We start from the raw sequence: 23,964 nt of genomic DNA on the forward strand, positions 1-23,964 counted from the left end.
GTATGACTTATATGGCACTTCAATATAGAAAATCCTCACCATTATGGCTAGAGCTGCCATTTTTCCTTCCTGCTTCCCTCTTCCTCACTTTCCCACATGAAACACCCATGAGCTTCTCACATGCAATTCAAAACAAATTACATCAAATTTCTCTCTCAAATACACTCTTTCAGAAAGAACAATGGGAATAATGCTCCTATAGACAAATGACATTGCAATAAAGTGTCTTCAAAGTCTATAGAGATAAGGTTTATTTCGGCCAAGCTCACTTTAGGAAACAAGAAAAAAACTCCACATTTACTATTTCACCCTTGCCCCTTTCTCTGTCAGATAAATCATCAGTATTATTATACCAGTGTTTTTCAGCTTCAAGATCAAATTGGCAACATGAACTCTCTGTCAAACAAAAGAAAACTCACGGGAATCAATGGGCACTCTCATATCACACTACTAGTGGGCAATTAGCAAAGAGAAACAGAAGGAAGACCATGATCAGACTTTCACTAGGTAAACAAAGCTGATCTGTAAAATAGATTTATAAATAAATGTAGTTGGAAGTATCAATAGGAACTGTATGTGCCATTTGGTCTTTCATTCACTAAGCACATTGATCTTTGCAAACATAATTCTGACTAATGAGCTGTGTTAAGTGGCTCTTGGTTTCTTATTTTGTTGATGTGTGAAAGATTGGGACTCACAGAAGCTGATTAAAGAAACAAAAGCTTCAGTGCTTCTGCACTCAGCTATCAGCTTCTCAACCTAATCTCTGGAACAATTCTCTATTTATTTATTTACTTAAAGACTACAAATCCTATTTAAGAGCTTGCCTGAAGTAGGCTGTGTCATCTCAAATGGAAGACGTAACATGGATGCAGAGTTCCCAGACAGGGGAGTTCACTACAAAGTATTCTTTGAAAATACGCTGGAAAGTACCAATAAAGGCTGCACCACTTCCAACCATTCAAGTATTAATTCAAACACTGCATCATCTACTTGTTCTAAAACACAAACAGCGTGTCAAGATGTAGAAACAATTGTCTCAGCTTTGCTTGGAACTTTCACTGAAAATATCTGTGGCTTAATTTTACCAGTTTAATTGGTCCATCCAGGTATTGAAAAATAACTAAAATTATCCTATCTAATTCATCCTTCAAAACAGCTCACAAAATACCATTTTCTTCCAAAACCAGGGGCAGGTACCAATTTCAAGATTAAGTATCAAAAATGGTTCTTACAACAAACCATGTAATTCACTGTAGAATAGGCACCTTTATTCCAAAAGGTTTCTAGATACTTTGTATATTTGGCTCAACAAAACTTATTTTTTAAAAAAGTCTTTTGCTGTTAGGCAGAATTGAGTCATTGTTTAAAAGTAAGGTGAATCCAGCATACACACAGAGGAGCTCCATCACTGGACAAACCAGTGTATGTTTTGATATCAAATCCTCTCAATTCTGACACTTGTTCTGGGCTTTCAGCAGTTTGATGGCAAATAAACACCTTTTATAGGCTAACAAGGCAACCTGGTAACACAATACACATTGACTTGCCTGAGAAAGTTACAATTTTCTTTCACTTCAGTGACAGCTTTGCTTCAACCTCAACAGTCATAACTTGACTTTACCTTTGTACCATAGAAAATGGAAGAACTTTAGCTTGCATTTTTGGCAGCACTCCTCTTCAAAAATCACTCAGTACACATTGATCGTACTTCAACAAAAATCAAGGTGAAGCTTTGTAAATCCCTGGAAATGTTCCATTCTGAATTTCTAAAGCCACTTGCTTTGGGTATGATGAACAAATTGTCTTACAACAGTCTACACCGTACATATGGTTGGCAGGGAGGATTTGTAATCTTCTCAGCTAAAGACAGTAGTTTCATCCTTCTAGCTCCAATAAAAATACTAGAGCTCCAATTATTCCTTGAAAGGCAATTTCCAATTTCAAGCCACATCTGTTTAAAATTTCTTTTTCCTAATCCATTTAAGAAGTGTTATCACAACACTACAAAAAGCAGTGGAAAGAGTAATTTAGTGTTTTGCAATGAAAAACAAAACAAAAAAAACCCTACAAAACCCAAGATATGAAAGAGAAACTGCTAAACACAAGGAAAAAAATGCAACTCAGTACAAAGTAGGGAATACAGCTGACCTGAACATATAGTACCTCATGCACACCAATTTCTCATTACTTAGCAGTCATAAAATTGCCAGAACAAAGACTTGCCACAGTAGTTTTCTTTTAGAGGTCAAAAATTAAGTTAGGTTGTGAGCAATGTATTGTATTTATTTTTTCACATTGTTTGCCTTGTTGGGAATGAATATGCATTAGATGCATTTATTTTGTCACCATTTCACAAACCACAGGCTGGACATTGGTGATGAAACACAAGTATTCTTTCAGCTTCCAAGTGAATGTCCCAGTGGAGCTGCAGCTGCCCAGCCACTGCACAGCTCACTTCTCTGAGGCTTTGTGAGCATTAATCATCCTCTGTCGCTTCTCCCAGTTTCTGCGCCTGTTTTCTTCATACTGGAAGACAGACAAGGAAATTAATAGATCAGCTGTTATCATTAAACAGATATGTCAAATTTAATATTGTAGAGAACATTTTTTACCCAGGAACAGAAACAATATATTTGACTGATGTGTTAGAAATACAGCGCTTGTTAATATCTAGGTATAGGTTCATTTTTACTTTGAAATTAATATTTTTACTTTGAAATTAACATTTTTGCTTTGAAATACATGTTTCTAAGTTTGGGGTTATTAAGCTGAAGAGTATTAGAACATTCTAATAAAGAATATTCGGTTAATCTTAAGAAGGAACTTAATTATACAGTGATCTAACATACAGCAGCTACACTTCACACGTGAACTAGGAAGAAAAAGTTGCACTGGTGCTATTCTAGAGCACAGGTCAGGCTCTTTTCTTTTTACAAGACACTGATTAATGTGTATCTGCCTTCTGAAACATGAATTTGTCATCACAGGCTTGGTCTATTTTTGATCCTGGTCATTAATTATATGCACCGATAAAGCAGGGTACCAAGATGAAAGGAACAAAGGCAAATTCGGATTGAATGAGGGTAAGGCATGAGGGGATTTTTATGGGTTTAAACAAGAATCCAAACAGAGGCATGACTCCAGCGTAAAATTGAGAAAACCTTCACAGTTAAGATGCATGTATAAGACCACCGTGCTTTCAAATATACCCCTGCACTAGCAAAAGTTTTAAGAGCCTTTCTTTCATTGCAAACAAAAAAGAAACATTTTCATGGCTCAAATAAATGAAAAATTAAAAATCAATGCATCATTTGATATGTATTTCGTGAGAAGCAAATTATTCTTGTCCTTACGTAAGAGCATATATTTGTTCAATATTTTAGTAATTGGTATCAAGAATAAAACCCAAGTAAGCCACAAATATTCAATTCTCTATGCAATGTAATAAACTAGTAAAGAAATTGATTTTGAAAAGGATTTGCAGTTTTTCATCCACTATACTGATTGGTCTGTAACTGAAATAATGACCTGAAACATTACTTAACATTTACAGAATGCTTAACTTTTTCCTTGCCAATATTTAATTTTTCAATAACGCATCCATGTTTTTATGTAGAATGAGAACAACAGATCTTTAAAAGCTACATCTGTACCTATTCAATATTCGTGAACAACCTTTCAGGAGCTTCCTAATAATGGCATATCAATATAAGCACATTTTAAGAAGGCAGACAAATATAATCATCAAGAACTCCTTTAATGTAAAGGCTTAAATGGAAGAAAAAATAAGAATAATGAGATTATGTAGAAAGAAACTTTTTAGTATGGTGAAATTTATGTAAAAATTGGAAAGTACAGTTTCAAGTTAAAAAGTGTGTAAAATTTTCATTTATATGTTCTGTCATGTAAGCACACCATAAATATAAAGAATACTCTTCTGAAAATGTGCCCATTAAAACAGTTAATCCACTTAAACTCCCACAGTCTTCACTCTTTCATATCTGCAGATATTTTCATATCTTTTCATATATTAAATTCTGTGCAAATACCACTACTAAAAAATATTAAGAAAAAAGTCAGAAGCAATCTGAGAAGTGTTAGTTCCTATCTGAAATATTTCTTTTATTAAAATGTGCTTGCCTATTTTTGCATATCAAAAAATACACCCTGCCATTTGTTAATGCCAGATTTTATTTGACAAATTTATTTTAAAAAGTTTAGATTTGGTGTCAAGTGCCCAAAGCAGAATGTACTTACACTTATTGATTTGTACTACTTAGTAAAAAGCAAGTCTTGTTCTCTCCCATTTTTTATTAAGCATCTAATACACAGTATTTATAATTTACTGCTTACCTCTTTTTTTAAGCACTTCCTCATCTCACGGTCAATATCATTGCAATGGCCAAAAAACTTCAAAACATTGTGCTGATGAGTTAAGAAGAAAAAAATTAAAATTAAAAGGTTTCTTCCTCTGAAGCTCTAAATTTATTTAAATTCATTTGTATTTTTCAACATATCTTGGTCTTCTTTTCCTTTCCCTTTCTTGTGAAAAGTGGTGTTTGGTAACTTTTTTCCCCACACAGGCAGAGGTTTGAGCTACTCCTGAACTCACTTGAGCCACCCCTGCCTTGCTGAAAGTTGAAGGTACTCACCATGTACAACCAAACTAAAGGAGGACACCTAAGCTGAAATTATTGTTTAAATGTAGAACATACATTTTATTGATCTAGAAGTCAGTCCCAGCTCTCACTCACAGTAGGTTAAATAACGTACAAAAAATAAATATTCTGAACTCCAGGTTGTGATACAGAAACAATGTCTTCCCTGCATTAGTTTTCATCATTTCTTTGTGACCTAGAGTGGCAAAGGATTCACTGCTCCATTATCCCAGCTACCTGAAGAATGTGGTGTTAGTCCAGAAGATGCAGGCACTAGGCTTAATTGACTGGAACATTAGAACCAGTATAAAAAAATCTCTCTGGATCTTGAGGTTAATAAGTAAGATGCATTTACCATTTTTATGGCACAGCTCAATTGTGGGCCTTCTGTACATTTAAGTGTTCTGTAGTTTCAAAAAAACTGCAGGCTTTGTCCTCATGAGGGCTCTCCACAGCTAACATGATGGTATTCACCGTAAAAATCTGTCCTCTTAGCCAGGATTTCTTAAAGCAATTCCTTACTACCAGGCATTAAACCACTCTCAGAATGCGTGGTTGTAGGAGGACTTTTTCAGGGGGATGCTTGTGCCATGCCACAGAATCTCATGGCAGAACCTGCCAGCAGAACATCCAAGTCATTTAGAAGACCTGAAGGAGGTGGCTCTTAGTAGATATTTGCAACTACACAATGAATGGTGACAGCTTGCCTATCTTGCAGACAGCTAATGAATTTGAATTAAAAAGACCAAGAACAAAACCGATGCAAATGAAGTCCCTTCCATATTTCAGAGGGAAACTTATGTGCATTTCCACAGCTGACCAGCAGCTGGATGGATTCATACAAGCGATAGAGGAACACCTTTAAGGATTCAAACAATGAACAAGATTTTGGCCAACAGAACACAACTGAAGTAGGAGTGGGTTAATAAAGTTTATGACAAACACTTAACCATAGCAGTGCTATAATTAGCTTGTTTATACCTCTGCAATTTATAAAGGGCATCAGATGACTCTGAAGCAGTTACACAGAGTAAGTGGTCACTTTACTGCTCACTGATCTTGCTTTTACAACATTTTCATTCCAGCTAATACAGATTTAATTTTGTATTCTACTTGCATACCTGCATGTTAAATTACAAGGTGAACACTCAAGCTAAATCCACTCTGAGCAGTGCATACAGTGGGTTTAATCTATGTTTATTTAGCCAGATGCCTAAAATATCCATTTCCTGGCTGATATTATAAGGGAAACAAAGAATGAGTTTCTCAAAAATTTTTGAGAAACAAAAAATATATTACACCTATTACAGTGTTACAACTGCAAGACAATACACATTTCTTTGAGCTGCTACCTATGAAAGTTTGTCTATTTATAGTACATACTTGGCACCAGAGTGAAGTTATTAAAAAAAAAAAATGACATCAAATAGGAATCCCATTAACCTCACTAGATACAAAACTTGATATACAGGGCATGTTCTAGATTAGGGATAAAGTAAATCAAATTGGCTGTTGTTAAAATGGACACCCAATTAAAAAAATAATGCTTTTCAACCCTCAGGAATGATGATTTAAATAGTAGATGAAGGTTCTTGGGACATTTTGGCATTATAACAGCAAGTAGTCACCAATAACTCATTAAGATCACTGACTTCAGATTTCAGTGGGTTCAATTTAAAAAGAATATTTCAGTACATTCCCCTTGAATTTCAAATGAAAAAGTATTGCTCCCTTTCAACTAAGTGTGACAAAGTCATCCTCAACCTTTCTGTTCTGAGACTGCCAGCACAAACATCCTCTCCCAGCTGAGCACAAGACTGACAAAAGTAATTTCTCTTCTTGTAAAGATGAGCTTCAAACAAAACCAAGATAATATAATTCTGTGCATGACTATTATTGCTGTTCCCTGTCCCTTCATAAGTTAGATTGACAATAGATTCCTCTGAATCATTTGCTGCCAAGGAGTTCAAGTGCACCTTTTAGTTCCAGCTCTCAAGGCAGTCTAATGAGCTACATCACAGAAGTCCATGATACTTCTATCTTGACATTCATTTAAAACAAAAATAACCAAACCACAAACAAAAAGCCAGCCAACCATTCATTACTTGTAAGCAGTAAATCAATACTGCTGCATTCCTACTCAAATCACAGAAAGCCCCCCTATGTGTGCAGGACAAGTCTGAATGTATTTTCTTTCCTAATTGGATTTATTTTCACAATTATGAAAAAACAATTACAACACTTTCACTTTATATTGCTTACAGTCTGCCTATTGTCCTAACTGATAGTCATTGGGCAATCCCTTTGATACTATAGCAGTTAATGTACATGTAGTTCTCACTTAATCCTAGCTACTGAACATTTACCTACATTACCACATTAAAGTTGTTGCAAAAAAATAAACTAAAAAATGAAAGGACAAAAGTTTCTACAATCTCTCAAACTACGTAAATGCATTTTTAGGCAAACTAAAATTTCTGAACTCTGATGAAAAGTGTAACTCCTACATTTAATTCAACTTTTAGTTTAAAAGCTTGGAGATGTTCTGTACAGGAACAGTGGAATGGGACGTAGCACCTATGACATGGTAGCAACAGACTGCACTGTGTTTATGTTTCAAGATACTGCACTCCAAGTGCCAACAAAAACAAATTACATGTTGCTGAAGAAAACCAGCACAATATACTCCCTGCAAATGAATTTTAATATTAAAACTCTGCTCCCTTCATTGCTGTAATTTAGAAATCATGACAAAGGGTGGTAAAAATGTTTTTTAATGTGTTACTTTGGCTACTAAAATCTTGCAAAAATGTTGTTCCCCCTCTTTCAGATAAAATGTTTTCTCTCATATTTTGTAAATTATCAGCCTTGTTTCTCACCCTGTAATGGCTTTTGAAAGGAAAAAATTACAATTCTGTTCAAAACAGTAAAGCTAACATTTGTATTGTCTTAGAATCTAACTGCAATGGAAAAAAGTATCAGCATCACAACTAAGCATGGAGGTGAAAATATGAAAATATTGTAGATTGCATGTAGCGGTGTAAATCAGAGTTTTCACATTCATAGTGAATATTTAAATATTTATTTAATATTTCATATTTAAATATATTTATTCTCAGTAGAAACTACGAAATTTAACTTTTTAATGCACTAATACAGCAAAATTATCTCTGCAGAACATCTATGTAGAATATACTGGGAAAATAATTAACAACATTGCAATGATGCTGCAAAAAGCTTTCAATGCAGGGGGTAAATCTTCCACATCTAGAGATGCAGAAGATGTAGGCAAAGCAAATTTCTAAAAAGGCTTTTAAACAAGTGATGACGATTCCATAATCTTGAAGCAATGAAGAGCCTGGAGAAGCCTGAAGACTATTTAGCATTTTACATACTTGTATAGGTGCCTATTAAGAAGATGGAAGTCAATCAGTAATTCCCAATTAGCTTTCCAAGCACTGAACATCAGGCATGTGGCTATTTGGATCCCCATTAACACATCTGCTTATAACCACACTGAAGCATCTGCCCCAGGGACAGCTGGATGTGGAAATGTCATAGGCATACAAAAAGAGGGCATTTAAAGCTGATTTTATTATTGTTTTTTTGGGGGTACACAGTATTAAGAGGTGCAGAAGTTATCTCAGTCCTTAAAATAGCTGTCTAAGTGTTAAGCTGTGGCACAGAAAATTTTAAGGTATGCTAGATTTTCTAAATAAATCACTGGCATGATTTTATATGCAGTCATCAAAAAGCTCTTCAGTGAAAACACACCAGCTGTATTTCATGGCTGTTCTGCCTAGAGGAGGGTTTTCTCTCCATGATCATATAATATCATCACTAATTTATCTGACACTCATTTCCCCAACCCACCCACTCTTTTCTCTGCTCAACACTTCTTACCTCCTTGTGACACTTCTTGAGCAGACTGATAATTAGGTTACACTCTTCAGTGTGCAGATGAGGAGACAGGTCTGGATGCATCTTTAGTTAGGGATGATTTTAGTAGCACAAGGACAAGAATCTGAGAAAATTTCCACCTGCCAACATTAAAATAGTGTCACTAACAAGTCTGATTGTACATGTAAGATATTATCACAGTGTTATTTTAACAATATTTGAGATTAAAATGCAGCTTAATGCATATCATTTAGATTACACAGTTACAGTCATTAAACCCAGGCACATGTCTGATGTTCTACACACCCCAAATGTTAACAGTCAACTAGAAGTTTATCATCTTGGCTATCACAGACATAAGCACACAACTGAGATTTTAATTTTCAGGGACACTCTAGTACCATTAATCTTTCCTAAACTCAAAATTGTCTTTTTACCTTCCTACTTCAATTTTCTGCTTTCTTACTTTAAAGAGTGTATGTGATTTTCTTTCTACCTTTTACAAAGATTACAACAGCAAGCACAATGCTATTCCATTAGAGAACTCTGAGAATGGGCATCTTTTTTAGTTACCTATACACTTTTTAAAAAAATCCTAATCCAGACATTGGTAATGCTTTAAAAACCGGTACTTAATCACTTCATCAAAACAATGATATTTATTTTAAACCAGTAAGAATTGAAATGCCCCTTCTTGCAACTCTATTGTTGCCTCTTGCTCTTTCACTGTGCTCCTTTGAAAAGCAATGGGATTGGGCTTGTACATAAATCCCCCACTCCATCAGATAGTGCAAAGAAGCACTTAGGTTTCCCTCATGTTTTCTCTCTGGAACACTAAAGGGGAACACCCTTTCCTGCAGGGTTCTGTGGTGGGGGAGAGAGTTCTTTAGTTGAAATGGACTGAAAGCATCATATGACAGGCTGAAGGAAGATGACATCTTTGTTCAGGAAGATCACCAGGAAGGGGAGGAGAAAAGTCCAGTTCATACCAGAACAAATGGGCTTATCTTCCTAAATTTTATTTTTATGGCCCATACTGCCACTGAATTAGAGAGATTTGTTTGTTTACTTAGCATTTTGTCATTTCCCCTTCTCCCAAAGGGATCACCTTTCCAGTTGCAATACATCAGGGAAACACCACTACAACTTGTACTAAGCAATCATCACTGTCTTAATACTCCTGATAGATAGACTGGACAAATACAAGTAGGCAACGACCAGATTTTAGAACTGCAAAATCCCGAAATTCAGTGCTGACAGTTATAATCTCCACTGCTCTTCCTAGAATGCTCAAGGAATATATTCAGTTTAAAGAGACACATACACTCATATATCCAGTACTTCCCATCCTGTGTTCAGCATAACAAGAATTAGATTCCCACAAGCAAACTTAATTCTAAAAATACAAACATTTAAAAGCCACTTGAGAACCATGAGAATATGTTTCACATAGTGTTATAGTGATTTTTTTCTAAAGACCTTCCCCCATACTATCTGGAAGTCTAATATTACACTACACTTACTCAGCACAGAAGTTGCTGGAAACCGTACAAGTTGCTTAAGCATTATTTTAAACAAATTAACAAATGAACCTTTAGAAATATGACAGCAGGAGCATGACTATAACAGCAAAGTGATTAAGAACCCTGCTGTGTTATTGCCACCAGCTTTTGATTGCATGCCACACAAAGTCAATATGTTTTAAATTTATCAGTAGAGCTTTTTTGATAGCTCTGGAGTTAGCATTCCCCTGAGAGGGTGACCTGCTCAATGACTGTGTGTTACTTTAACATGTGTGAACCCAGATGATTATTAAAGCTCTTCATCATTCAGCCTCTGCCTGCTCTTACTAAAACTGTCATCTGAGCTGGCAGTCTCAGGAGAAAGCAACAGCAGTGTCCTAATGAAACAGGGAATGCACATCAGCACAGGCCAGGAAGTCAAACAGAACATTTCAAGGAAAGATTCATTATTTCTACACTAAGAACAGTAATCACTGCCATTGTTTGCAAAAGTATTCTCAGATCATAGATGAAAGCCACCAATGGCATAAGCAGAGGTGATGGTGCACTTCATTAGTTAACAGCCTTCTAACAACTTCAAGGGATTTTCTAATGGTGCCTCTTGTAGAATAGATGATACAAATCAAAGGTCTTAACTGTCACACCAGTTCATAGATCTGTACTCCTGAAATTTTTAAATAACATTCAATATTAGAGTGTTTCAAGTTCTAGCACTCAGCTCTTGTAGGATGTGATGGACTAAGTAACAAAACATCTTTCTGTGCTTCTCTGAAGGCTTTAAGCACTTCTGAAGTTATGATGGAGCAGTGCTGCCAGTGCTTAATATTAAACTGATGCTTAGAAATGTCAGACTAGACACTGGTCTATAAATGAGCAGGGAAAGCTGAAATCTTTTGGCTGGAGGGGAATGACTCTGACAAACAAAAATTTCAACAGAAACAACAATGTGTACGAAGAAAGGACATTGGTTTCCTTAGTTTCTTTTTAATAACATTTTAATGAAAAGAATTGCAAGTGGCCCTCTTACCAGAATTTAAGTCCAAATGGACAGAATTTTATATAGGTGGTAGCTCACAGGGACTTGATCTATAAAAGAATACTGGGAAAACAAAACAAAACAAAATCACAGGAAAAATTTGTGAATAAGCAATATAAATTGCTCTGAGGAAACTGCTAACAGAAATGTGGGGTAAAGAAAGCCAAGGTAAACACACAATTTCTGTACAAGAAATACTGGAAATGAAGTAAAAGAACAATATTTAGAACATACAGGAATTGCTTTAGAACTGCAAAATGCTAAGCAAATGTTAGTATCTGAAGTGAATGTTTGGAAAGAAGTAAAGAAATTATCTCTTTACATAATGGCAGTGACATATTTCACTGGTTTGCACAGAAATGTTCTGCCCTTTAATGTGTTTGATGAGATTCAGTACCATTTTTTCTTTCTTGATAAAAATTACATTACATAAGTATCCAATGATTTGTTAAAATACCTTAAAAATACAAATTTTCATAAACTATTAGTCTCTGAATATAGAAGACATGGATAAAGATAATTAATCTTTCAACTTCCTAAACCAGTTTCTAGATCTATGCTATTCTCCTGGGGAAAAAAATAATTAAGGGATTGTTTCATTCCAGTATCATATCCTGCCTGGTTTCTCCTTAAGTAGGGAAAATACAGGATATTCTGGCTGTATGGTTTCCTACATAAACCAGAATTTTCTAAAAAATCAAAAGTCTAAAGCTGGAAATTCTCTGATAATGATACTGAACTTCCAATATTAATATTTCTGTTTAGAAAAATAATTACCTAATTCCTTGTGTAAGCAATCTTGGCACACTATGCATCTCAAATTTTTTAACAGCAATCAAAATATAAATTATCAAAACACAATACTCATCCCTAATCTGAAAATTGATCAATACGTGTGTTCAGTACATTAAGTATTTCACATTAATTGCAAAAGGAACCTACATGTACCACAGAATTAAAATAAAACTGCAGACACCCAGGAAGTGGCAGAAACCAATGGGTGACTCAAAAGAGCAGAGAAGAACACTGTGGGCATTTCATGTTTGAGACCAAAATTTAGTAGGATAAAATGCTCATTTCTCTCCCCATGCCAATTTTGCATTTGAAAAGAACACAATCATAATTTTTTCAACCTTCAATGGTAAAAAAACCCCAAACCACATGAATTCACACACTGTTCAGAAAAACGATCTCTTAAAGCAAAATGCAAATGCTTGTTTAGTAACCCTGATGATGAAAAATTGCACCTAAGCACCTCCATCACTAATGAAGAAGCTCTTTAGCAGGAGCACAGAACTCTGCTTTGCACAGCGCCACAGAACACAAGCATTTGCTGCAAATACTCGAGGCCCACAAGGCGGCAGCAGGACCGTGCAAACCACAACAGACAATCACAGCAGGGAGGGAACAACCCCACGATTCCTCTTGAAGTCACTCTACTCTCCACATTTAACATTCATTTTTGCAGTTAATGTCACTGTCTAACTTGAGCAATACAAAATTTGGAGTTTCATATTCTCAGTTACACAGTACTGTTCTGTTTGGTGTTTGGAAAAAAGTATTTACAATTTCAACAACTTTTTGTTTACTCAAAACCTATTTTCTCTAAGATTGTGCAAATTTTTAGCATAAAAAATTCAGCTCCACACCTAACAGGCTGGTGTCTACCTCAAGGTATCATTCGTGCCACTTCAGCAGAACTGCATGCCTAGTGCTCTTTCCTATACAAAGAATTTTGGCAGTAGTTTTGAATACTCAGTGATCAGTGAAATGAGAAATCACAGCTTATGCACACCATTTCAAAATCCAAGGGAACTCAAAACTCAGGACTCTTTCTACCTTTCAGTAATATCATTAACAGCTTCCAGACCAGGATATTAAAGTGTCAGTCTATGCTGCTGTCCTTAAGGCTATGATTAGGCACATTGAGAATGACCCAAAACTTTCCAGAATTTCCAAGAAATTTTAAAATCCACTTTAGTAAATCAAGCTTAGCTAAAACTTACAAAATTTACTCATGACCTCTTGAATTTCGGTCTCCAAAAATATGCACTGGTTTTCCAACATCACTTATTAGAATGGGGGAAAATAATTTAGAAACGTATCTGTGAAGACTAGAAAGGAAATGCAAAAAGGGTCAATTATGTCTAGTTTGAGATTTTTTTAATTATGTAGAATGCACTTACTTTCCCTGAACCTAAAGAATAATTTTTTAATGTTGATAAATAAGATTCATATTGATTTTCTTTTTACATGAGCACTTTCTGCCAACAATTTAACCTCCCTCATAGCAGCAGAATTAGCTCACCTGCTTTTAGTACCTGATGAAACTACATCATACCAATACATATCATATACATTTCATACTTAGCAAAACAAATTAAGAAGGTGTTAATCCTACAAAATAGAGCAGGTGGAACACCAACTTGAATACTAATTTCTACGATTTTATTTATGGTTGAAATAGGTGATTGAGTAAAGCAGAAGATATTTTCACTTCTTGGCAATGATTTAAGGGTATATTCATACAAGAAATATCAGCAGAGTTTTGGCAAGATTAGTGGGATGTTTTTATTATAACATACAGTCAGTACCACTGCACAGTACAACATTGTATCTAGATTACTGTATCTAGATATCACAGTATATAGATTACTAAAGCCGTCTCTTCCTGTTATGTCTTTGCAGAATATACAGGTAAGAACGACAAAATACAGACACCATATAACTAAAGCACTGTCTAGTGGAAGGTGCCCCTGCCTATGGCAGGGGGTTGGAACAAGATCATCTTTGAAGTTCCTTCCAACACAACTCACTCTACAATTACATAAGAACAAGGTGCTGTCACCAAATTCCTGTTTTGCCAGCTGCTCTTGTACTTCAGCTGCATCCACTCAGGCTTCATTCCATCTCATCTCCATTTCATTAATTTTCCAACGAAGAACTCTATGAACCTATCAGAATCTTCTTTCTTACTGTAAAACAACTTCCCCCCCGTCAAAAAGTAAGGGAGCAAACCGATCACGTTTCCATGTTAGAAAAGACAGGCTCTGACCCCTTAGGCAGCCCGATCCCATGACGAAAGGCAGGTAGCACTCGGCAGAAAGTAAACATTGTTTAGTAGCACGGTTCTGCCATGGGGTGCGGGGCTGGGGCAGCTGCTGTTACCAGGTTAAGGCAGGGGGGGTCCCACTGAACCAGCCCGCGCTGTCCGCAGCTCCTCACTGCTCCCGGGAGGCCTTAAAGAACGATGGGACACACACAGACACAGGAAAAGCAGCTTACGGCAGCCACAACGGAGAGACCCTTGATCCCGCTCAAACCTGCCCTTCCAAAGCTCTCCGGGAGCTCCGGACGACGTTGCGCGGTGAGCGGAGGGTCTCAGAAGGCAGACCCGAGCTTAGCTCGGCACGGCCCCCCAAAACCAGGCGGCTGGAAGGGAAGGCGGCAGGAGGAGGGGAGGGTTTCTCTATACACCCTCTTTTCCCTGAATTTTTCCCTTTCCCGTTGGCTCTGCCCGAGGCCGCCCCTCACTCACCCCGCTGCGGGGCGGGCGCAGTGACTCTGTCGGCCCCGGCCGGAAGCCGCCTCAGAGCGAAGAGCGCGCACGGCGCCGGCGCCGGAGCGGGGCGGGCGGTGCTGCAGGCGGGGAGCCTCGTGATTGGATAGACAGGGCAGGGCGCGGGGGCTGATTGGTCGGTTCGAAAGGCGGGCGCGGGAGCAGCGTGAGGCGGCCGGGCCGGGTCAGGTCGGATCCGGTTCGAGTTGGGTCAGTCCCGCGGTTCTGCGCTCTCGTGCCTGCTGCCCGTGGGTCCGGACACTCATCGGACCGGACAGACAGCAACAGCCCTGGGCGGCACCCAGCACCCCTCTGCTCGCATCAGGCCTCCGTCGGTAAGAGAAGCTTTTAAGGGCGTGACGTGGTCAGTTCAGCTTGAAGAACAGGGGACTGAGGGGGGAATCATCGCAGTGTACAACTTTCTCGTGAGGGGAAGTGGAGGGCAGGCCGTGATCTCTGATGATCAGTGACAGGATCCCAGCATGAAGCTTTGTCAGGGAAGGCTTAGATTGGGTATCAGGACATGTTTTTTTTTATCCTGTGGTGGGGTTGGCCACTGAACAGGCTCCCCAGGGCAGTGATCACAACACCAAGCCTGACAGAGCTCAAGAACTGTTTGGACGACACACTCAGGCACCTGGTGGGATTCTTGGGGTGTCCTGCACAGGACTGGGAGTTGGACTCTGATCCTTGTGGATCCTTTCCAGTTCAGGATATTCTGTGATTCAGTATCTATGTAAGTTACTGCATGTATTTTAACTTGCCACTGTCTAAATCTGTAGTAGTGCCACACTTAGGACTGACATCACTGTCAGCCAGTTGTGCCAAGGTGCAGCTCTGTACACCTTCGAAGGGAGCAAGTCCCCTGAGCTTACCTGTGGCTTGGTCTTATTCTCTTTAACTTTTTAGGTTTCCATCCAGGTGGTTCCATCATGGATGAAACTGTGGCTGAGTACATCCGAAGAACTGTGCTAAAAATCCCAAGGGATGAAATCAAGATGTTGCTGCAGAAATGGGGCTTTCTCTCTGAGGCACAGCTGCAGACTCTAAATTTCCACCAGATAAAGGACAACATTTCTCAAGAAGTTGTTCAACTCTGTGAGGTAAATCTTCTCTTTCAGTCAGACATATAGGGTGCATGAGAAGCATTATGAAAAAAAACCAGAAACATTAATCTTTGGCCACAACACAGTCTCAAATGGCACTTCGTAGTCTGGAAAATGTAAAGCTGAATCAATGGTAACACCATTGATTCTGTCTGATCTATACTAAGTATGCAAATACATGTTTTGAGCTCTTAAGTTATATATGGTAGATAAAAGCTTGGTATGTTAAACCTTTAAAAAATGGATGTATTTCTAAATTGTAAAATAAGGGCACTGATTGAAATGTGTACTTATTACAAAGCCCTGATTGAAAGCTATTTAGCATGGGTAACGATAACACTTAGTTTATATGTTTTAGACTTTTAATGTTTGTTGTTTGGTTTTTTTTTTTTAAACTTTCCTTGGCCAGAATTACTTCCATTCAGCATGCTGTAAGCAAAAAAAAAATATATGACACTGATTTTAGTTTACCAGGAAGTATTTAAATATTTAGATTTTAGTGTACTGGAAGTCTTTAATATCATAACCCAGATAGACACAGTTATTACTGATACATCTTGAATTCTGTAGCTTTTTGTATGATTCCCTTTGAATTTCATACTGAAAAATTGCTTACCTGGATCAAACTACAGGAAAGAAACTCTTAAGTTATTCTCATAAGACAGCAAATGCCATATTTTAAAATAGCATTTTTTTGTGAAATACTTGTATCCATAACAAATTGTGTCATGCAGTTTCTTAAAAATCTTTTCATGCTGTACAGCATAAATAAGCAATAACCAACATGTTAAAACTCCTGACAGTGAAATATGAGTCAGTGTTGCATTGTCACAAATACCCATTAACTTTCTTTCTAATTGCTTGCACATCACACTGTAAGGATTATGTTCCTCTTGCAGAGGAACATTTAAGCCTTGCTGAAATAGTTTTCATTATTAATTTCACAAAACCTGGGACCTGGTGTGGTGCCTTTGGAGAGAGTGTGTGTGCTGTGGGCTTCAGTGCAATATCCTTTCAACTACCAATACTGAGATTATTTTTGACTTGATAAACCGTGTTATTGGGCACTCTGGACCTGTAGTTCACTATGCATTCTTGTTCTTTCTAGGAAAATTCTGCAGACATAAAGCAAGCAGCGGTTCTAGACATAATTTGTACGTAAAAAGTGAATTAAAATGACATTTATTCTTTCCGAGTAAGTTCATAATGCCCTTAATTATATAGTGATGATCCTTGTGGGGTGCAGATGCATCTGGGGTAAGCACTTCACATTTTAGATGAATGTTATTGGATATGACTTCTTCTACAAAAAGCTCAAGATCAACTAAAGTATGTAACTCCTAATTCAAATATCAATTCACAACTTGATTAAACAATAGTTAAAATCAAGGTTTCTTCTAACAGACTACATGTCTTACATTGGGCAGTTTAGGTAAAACCCTTCCTTGAACATTGAACCACAGGGATGCCCTTTATTAGCTTCTCACCAAATTATAAAAGAACTTCAAATCTCTTTCAATTAAAAAAAAAAACTATTTGGGTTTTATGATTGCTATGAATGGTAGTTTAAGAATGTCAATACATTATATTGCATTATTAGAAGTAATATTTTTTTAAAGTAACCTGTCTATGAAAGTACTGTAAAATTTTTTGTTCCTTTAATTCCTGTATGATAATACATTATGTTATTGAACAATTCCTCTTTTTCTTAGACAACCATGCCTACCAAAACAAAAGAATGTGGCATGTTTACCAGATGAAAAAATCAGGTAAAATGTCTTTCCTTTCTCTAATCCCACAATTCTCAGCAATTTAGTGCTCTGCTGCCTCATATCCTATGTTTTAACTACAAATGTAGTCTCATCTGGATTTTTTCTGTAGAGATTTTTAACATTTTACTGCAGCCTAGTATGAATTTTTCAGTTGAGATTATCTTTAATGTTTTAGAATACTTTCCATTAACTTCTCAAGCAATTATTGCATATGAGTAACTACTAATTAAATATTAATCTTTTCTCTGTATAGCAATAATATGGGTCAGAATTAAAATACAGCTTTTTGTATAAGGTAATGCAACTTCAATTTTTTCTGCTTAATTTTGTTTCAGCAAAACTAAAAACATCTCCAAACTACTTCTTGTACATGCAAATCTTATTTCTGGTTGGGTTTTTTTGTCTCATGTAACAGGAGAAGACTTGGAATATTTTGACATAACAGATTTCAAAAAAGCATTTAAAGGAAGGCTTCGGTCAGCCTTGAAAAATGTAAGAATAAATCCATTCTAAATTTGCTTCACGGCTCTGGTGTCAACATGTTGTTTTCATAATTGTTCCATACAGTTTGAGTCAAGATTTAAATGGAATTATTCATTTGAGAATGGTAGAACCTGCATGTAACATGGGAAAGATGTACTGCATATCTGTTTTAGAAACTTCACAATTATGCTGGAAGGAATTAAAATGTAGATTTGTCTTAAAATGTGACTGGCTTCAAGAAAGGCAGCATGTTAGTGGTTTTTATCAGATCTTTTCCCAGTTTGCAGGAGCCTTTAATTGCTTTAGCTTACCAACTTCATTTGGGCAAGGGAGTAGAAAATGCCTCTGGCTGATCACCTGTGTTACTCTGTGATACCCAGTGGGTTCCCACTCACAACAGGAGAGGGCAACAAATCCAAATCACACTCACAGCCGATCAGCTGCTGTTCACATCACTCTCTTATAATAAATTTTGCAATATTTTAGGGGTTTTGTTGTTTTGTTTTTTTTTTTAAGTCAACCTCCTTGAGTTAAGGTAAAAAGAAGTAAACAATGAAAACATTAAGAATAGAAAAGGGAATGTTCAAATTTTTGATTGTGTATTCTTGAGCAGTGATAAATATTATATTCAGGTCTAAATTCACAAGTTGATTGAAAGTTTAGTTTCTCCAAATGACATATTGGGATTATTGCCACTAGCCCTCCTTCTAAACTGACATCTTTGTGTTATTTTCCCAAAAGAGACATCAGTGCTTTTGTAATAAGCTATTTTCTATTTTCAGCCTTTAGCAAAAAATGTATATTGACAGGAAGCAAAGCAATATTAGAGTTTGAAAAGTGATTTTTCTTTTTATCCCAGTTTGTGAGGTTATTGTTTTTCTGTGGAAATTTTTTTTAAATACAGTCTTTACAACACTTAGTGTGTTTTTTTTTCTTACTCAAGCAGTGGTACTAAATTATGTTTGGGTATTCTGAAGAGAGATGTTAAGAGATAAGAAAATCTTTATGGATACTCAAATGTGTTTGTAAATCAAAACTTTTCTTTTTCTGTCAGGTTACCATCACCTTTAAGGAATATGAGGATAATGCAATCTGGATTAGAGTTGCCTGGGGAACACCAAATAAAAAACCAAACCAGTATAAGCCCAGCTATGTTGTATACCATTCACAGACTCCCTATGTCTTCATTTCTACCTCGGTCCTGAAGAGCACCTTGCCTCTGCTGTGTCAGGTACAGAATAAAACTGCTCAGACCCTGACTTCCCCACAGTTGTGTACAGCTATAATTGGGTTAGCTTTTAAGAGGATTGGTAAAGATGCCTCACTTAAAATAATTTGCTAAACTATATATTGTATTTTTTTTTCTCCTTAGCTCATGATAAAATTGGGGCAAAACCCAAATCTTTGGTTTGGTGTGTTGTGAATAAATTCAGTTTATTGAGATTTTTACTGCTCCTGAATGTAATTTCTTAACCAAGTCTTGGACAGTATTCCATTAAATTGTCTCAGAAGTTGAAAATTATTAGAGCAACACTGTTAACTTCAAGAACTAAGCATATGAGCTTCTCAGGGAATGCTGTTCATTTCTGTTAACTTGTGGTCAGCTTTGATAGTATTTTTTCCTCTATTTAGAAACCTCCTCAAATTTCTGTAGTAGTAATTCAAATATTTTGTGATTCCGTTAGTTTATTTTTCAACTGGTTAGACTATGGCACTTAGCTTGTTAATACTGTGAATGCTTTTAAATATGAACCTGAGCTGTATAACAATCTCTGCAACATTTTTTTCAGATATGAAAATCCTAGTTAAAGGGCAGTTGCTTACCTTGAAACAAAAACATCACAATGTCTAGAGATGTTATGTTTTTTACAGATTACTAACACAATGATGATTAAGACTGATGTTAAAACAATTTCAATTTTTATTTAAAGGCCCTGATGGTTGCTTCCAATTACCATGACATCCGTGAAATGGAGCTTCGAAGTCATTCTTTAAACTCCCTTAAAGATATTGTGTTTAAGAGATATAGCCAGGTGAGCCACTTCACAAGTAAATCCTAAGTCTTGCTTTTTGTTTCAGGCCTAGTTCTCACCCCCTAGCAAGGGGGAAAATTCACCTTTTCCAAGAGATCATCCAGTTAAAATAATATTGAACTACTGAGGTTGACAGGTTTTCATGAAGGTAACATTGCAATGGGGATGTAATTATTTGCCACCCCATGTACTCTTTATTATTGTAATTCCTGATGGCTAAACTCAGACTAAAAATTACATGAACAGTTCAGTCCTAAGCTTTTTTAGCATCTTTCATTAGGCTTCCTAGAGCCACGGGTTGAAGGCTGTTGGAATGTGTGCTTAGTCTGCTCATCCATGTAAAACTTGTAAATAGGGAAACATACTCAAATATCCTAAGACAGGCATTCTTTTTCAAAATTAGCTTGGCTTCCAGACATCTAGTAATGGTCAAAATTTTGAAGATCATTTTTCCAGAATGAGAAAAAATTATATTCTTTTCAGCTAGAGGTTCTAAAAGTAGAACTGAACTAAAATCTTTTTTTCCTCTCTCCATTTAGAACTTCCAAACTCACAGTCCAAAACCTGTGAAAGGAGGGAATGTAGAACCAGAAAAAGGTATGTTTATTTGAAATTTAAAGGCAGTCTAAATGTCATTCCTGCTGGCCTGTGAAATGAGACTGAAATGAGATTGATAAAAGGAAGTGTACATATGCTCCACTCCCATTATGTTATCCATCCCTGGTGCCTTAATACTGGCTGGCACTGGGAAAGGTCAGTATTTCCCTGGCTTTGGACATGGAAACCAAATCCACTCAGTGCCTATCATCTCACATTCGCTTGTGTTTTTCTCTTGCTAAGAACTGAAAATATAAACTTATCCAAAAAAAGAGTGCAATGAGTTCATTAAAACTATTATTTCCAAATTTTCATTTGGAATAATTTGATAAAAAAAAAACAGTATTACAGCAGCTGACAATGTTGTCTTTCTGTTTTCTTTCCCCTATTCTTCTCCCCTCAGCAGATATAAGGATAGTTGAAGAAAACAAAAGTGAGAAAGAAAGAATTCACAGACTGAACCAGGAAGTTTTTGGCAGTGGTCCTTTACCAAAACTTGAATTTGCACAATACAGGGTAGGAAAAGCAGCCAATTTGATTTGGGGTTTTCTACTTTTAATGAAGTGGTAGTTAGATTAAATATCAAATTTAAGAAAGATTATGGGTTTTTTCAAACTTTAGGGGAGTTTTAAAATTTTAAATAAAAATAATATATTATATATTGATATATTATAATAGTATAATATTATATATTATGTGTTATTGTCATTGTTATTATTCATTTTAATATAAATGAGTTAAAAGTCTCTGTAAGAAACAGACTGAAATTTGGTCAGAGTTTTAAATCATGTTTCAGGCTTTCAGCCTTGTGAACTCAGCATTTCAACCTGTTTTTGTAATAAAGGTAGACTTAGACTAGCAGTGTGCTGGAGCATGAGAAATTAGGATTATTTTAAATACATGCTAAGTTTATGCTATGTATGACACCATAACTGACTTCTTGATGATGCACAGGTTTTATTGCATGAACAGATAAATTGAAAATTCTAAGAAATACTAAATGTTTTCCAGTATTACTGAACAAAGCTGCCTCTTGTTTTCAGCAGAAAACTCTGCCACATGGTGGCACCCTCCGATTTTACTACAGCATTCCTCCAGCTGGAATCATGTTGTCATTGCAAACTGGAAAGTCTTATTTAAACATAATGTAATACTTAGTGTAATAAATAATTAGAGTATGTAAATGTAATATGTAATAACATATAAATAAAATATATTCATTGCTTATACTCATTGGTTAAATTTTGTGTTAACAGCTTGAGACAATGTTTAAAAGTGATCCTAAAATGGATGTTTTGGATAAAAAAGAACCATTCAGATGTTTGGTCAAGTTTTCTAGTCCACATCTCTTAGAATCACTGAAATCCTTGGCACCAGCAGGTAAGTGTTCCAATTCTGTAAAATGGTGGGAAATTCCAGAGTTTTAAATATTTCTGTCATCTTACATTCTGCTTGTATAAGGGAGCAACTTCATAGTTTGTTTAGAAAAAGAAACATAGTAGAACAAAAATGTTACCACTTTAAAAACTTATGTCTAACTTATATCTAACAATTTATTCTTAGAATTAGTGGTTTGTATATGGATACTCAAGCTGTGCTTTTAGTTTTAGTGATTTAGTTTTGTGTTTCAGTTTTATTAACAATTATGAAAGATAAATAATGCTTGAGTACAGCTGCAATTATTTCTCTCTCTCTCTCTCTCCAGGTATGGCTGATGCACCACTTTCACCGCTTCTTACATGCATACCACATAAAGCTAGGAATTATTTTAAAATTAGAGAGAAAAAAGGTTTATTTCCAGAAGGTTTTGTGAGCCCTTAATTTAAAACTGATTCATAGAGAAATATGCAATATATGAAATTTAAATGTTACCACTGCCCTTAACTGTATTTTTAATATTATTTATGAAGCTAATAAAGACACAATAATAGCTGTAGCTATTTTCTTTGCTATCATAACTGTTGATAGCTACAATATTGCAGGTGGCCTTTCATATTTTGCACAGAACACCTGCCCCATTTGGAAGAGGGAAACAGTCCCATGCAAAAGGAGGGGGGCTCTCTGGCTGCAGCTCAGGCACATTTTTATCTAAGTTCATAAATTGTATTCTATAAAAAGACTATTTCAGGGCATAGGGAGGAATGGACTTTGAGAATACAGATGTCAGTGAGAGGCTTCTATCCAGTTTTAGGAGGTATTAATTCAGCTTCCAAAGTCTTTCTCACCAAGGGCAACAGCCAGTAATAAATACTCGAAAATCTGGCTGTCACTATTAATGTCTTTAGGAAACTTTATGTTAGAAGAATACACTGAAAGAGGCAATATTTTCTTTTGAGGAAGGTACATATTTTAGAACATCTCAATTAATTAATATTTGATCCTTCTGACATTCCTGCCCATTGCCACTGTTTTTTATGCTTGGGGACAAAGATTATGGAATCAAGATGGCAACAGTCACTAATGCAAACAGCTTTGCATGGGAGTTCTTTAGAGTTGGTAAACATTAGCAATTGTATAGATATTTTCTGCTTTGTTTTTTGATTCATTTAAATGAATTTTGATTCATTTAAAGTGTAAAAGTTTTTGTTTTTAATTGTTATCTGGATTGTTTTGTGTATATTTGGTGTATGTAGAATTCTAATATACTTACAGTATCTCAGTGTGCAGAAGCAGCTGTATGTCCAGAGGTTGTATGGGCATGTTTTTGTTTTTAGGCTGTAAATAAATGTGTAAATTAGGTCTTCTCATAAAAGTTTGTTTGGCCTGACTTGACATATACTGATATATATTATATATTTTATATACATACTGTATAAGTTATGATCATATGTTATCATATACTGATTTTTTGGCTTGGTTTGGTTTTCAGCACGCCTATAACTCACACATGAAAAGAGATTTGGGACTATCTGCTAGTGGTATGGATTTTAGGAATTCCACCTGTGTGATTTAAATGTTGATAAAATACTTAACATAATGTTAGGATTCTGGAAGAATTCCAGGTATGGTGTGATAGACACTAAGAGTTGGCTCTTAACATGTCTCACTATACTTGCAGGATTCAAATCCATTAAGATTTGAAGCATATATTTCACTCTGCAACTTGTTCATAATGCTCTCTCCCAAATAACCTAAATGCATGAGATGGCAGTCATTTACCATAAAGGTAAAGTTCCCAAGTGCTCTAGAATACTGTGAGTACCTGGCCTACTGCCTCTTGTTTCTGGGAAAGGTAGTCTTCATCTCCCTTTTAACATTCTCTTTTTGGTATCTCTGATTTTAATCTCTAAATTT

The 23,964-nt window shown here is 36.1% G+C and overlaps 2 protein-coding genes across 17 annotated transcripts; one reads left to right on the forward strand and one right to left on the reverse strand.

Annotated features, from left to right (window-relative positions):
- Positions 1-223: 223 nt before the first annotated feature.
- Positions 224-14,755, reverse strand: CMC2 (C-X9-C motif containing 2). Of its 15 annotated transcripts, none has more exons than XM_086847554.1 (7): positions 14,444-14,678; positions 14,176-14,359; positions 13,127-13,234; positions 11,112-11,183; positions 8,565-8,701; positions 4,357-4,428; positions 224-2,529 (listed from the first exon to the last, which is right to left on the reverse strand). In XM_086847554.1, the coding sequence occupies exons 5-7, from the start codon at positions 8,643-8,645 to the stop codon at positions 2,455-2,457; spliced, it is 228 nt and encodes a 75-aa protein (XP_086703680.1). In that variant the 5' UTR covers positions 8,646-8,701; positions 11,112-11,183; positions 13,127-13,234; positions 14,176-14,359; positions 14,444-14,678; the 3' UTR covers positions 224-2,454. The 15 variants fall into 15 exon arrangements, with proteins under 15 accessions (XP_086703680.1, XP_086703681.1, XP_086703676.1 ...); XM_086847555.1 differs by having other exon boundaries at positions 14,289-14,359; positions 14,444-14,552; XM_086847550.1 differs by lacking the exon at positions 14,176-14,359 and having other exon boundaries at positions 14,406-14,711.
- CENPN (centromere protein N) lies at positions 14,742-23,422 on the forward strand. 2 transcript variants are annotated; one of them, XM_023934539.2, is made up of 11 exons: positions 14,742-15,014; positions 15,589-15,782; positions 16,894-16,939; positions 17,498-17,554; positions 17,973-18,049; positions 19,095-19,271; positions 19,972-20,073; positions 20,613-20,670; positions 21,074-21,186; positions 21,927-22,050; positions 22,376-23,422. In XM_023934539.2, the coding sequence occupies exons 2-11, from the start codon at positions 15,612-15,614 to the stop codon at positions 22,489-22,491; spliced, it is 1,041 nt and encodes a 346-aa protein (XP_023790307.1). In that variant the 5' UTR covers positions 14,742-15,014; positions 15,589-15,611; the 3' UTR covers positions 22,492-23,422. The 2 variants fall into 2 exon arrangements, with proteins under 2 accessions (XP_023790307.1, XP_023790306.1); XM_023934538.2 differs by having other exon boundaries at positions 14,788-15,014; positions 21,077-21,186.
- The last annotated feature ends 542 nt before the right edge of the window (positions 23,423-23,964 follow it).

The sequence above is a fragment of the Cyanistes caeruleus genome, chromosome 12, assembly GCF_971803275.1.
Source record: "Cyanistes caeruleus chromosome 12, bCyaCae1.hap1.1, whole genome shotgun sequence".
NCBI classification, from domain to species: Eukaryota; Metazoa; Chordata; class Aves; order Passeriformes; family Paridae; genus Cyanistes; species Cyanistes caeruleus.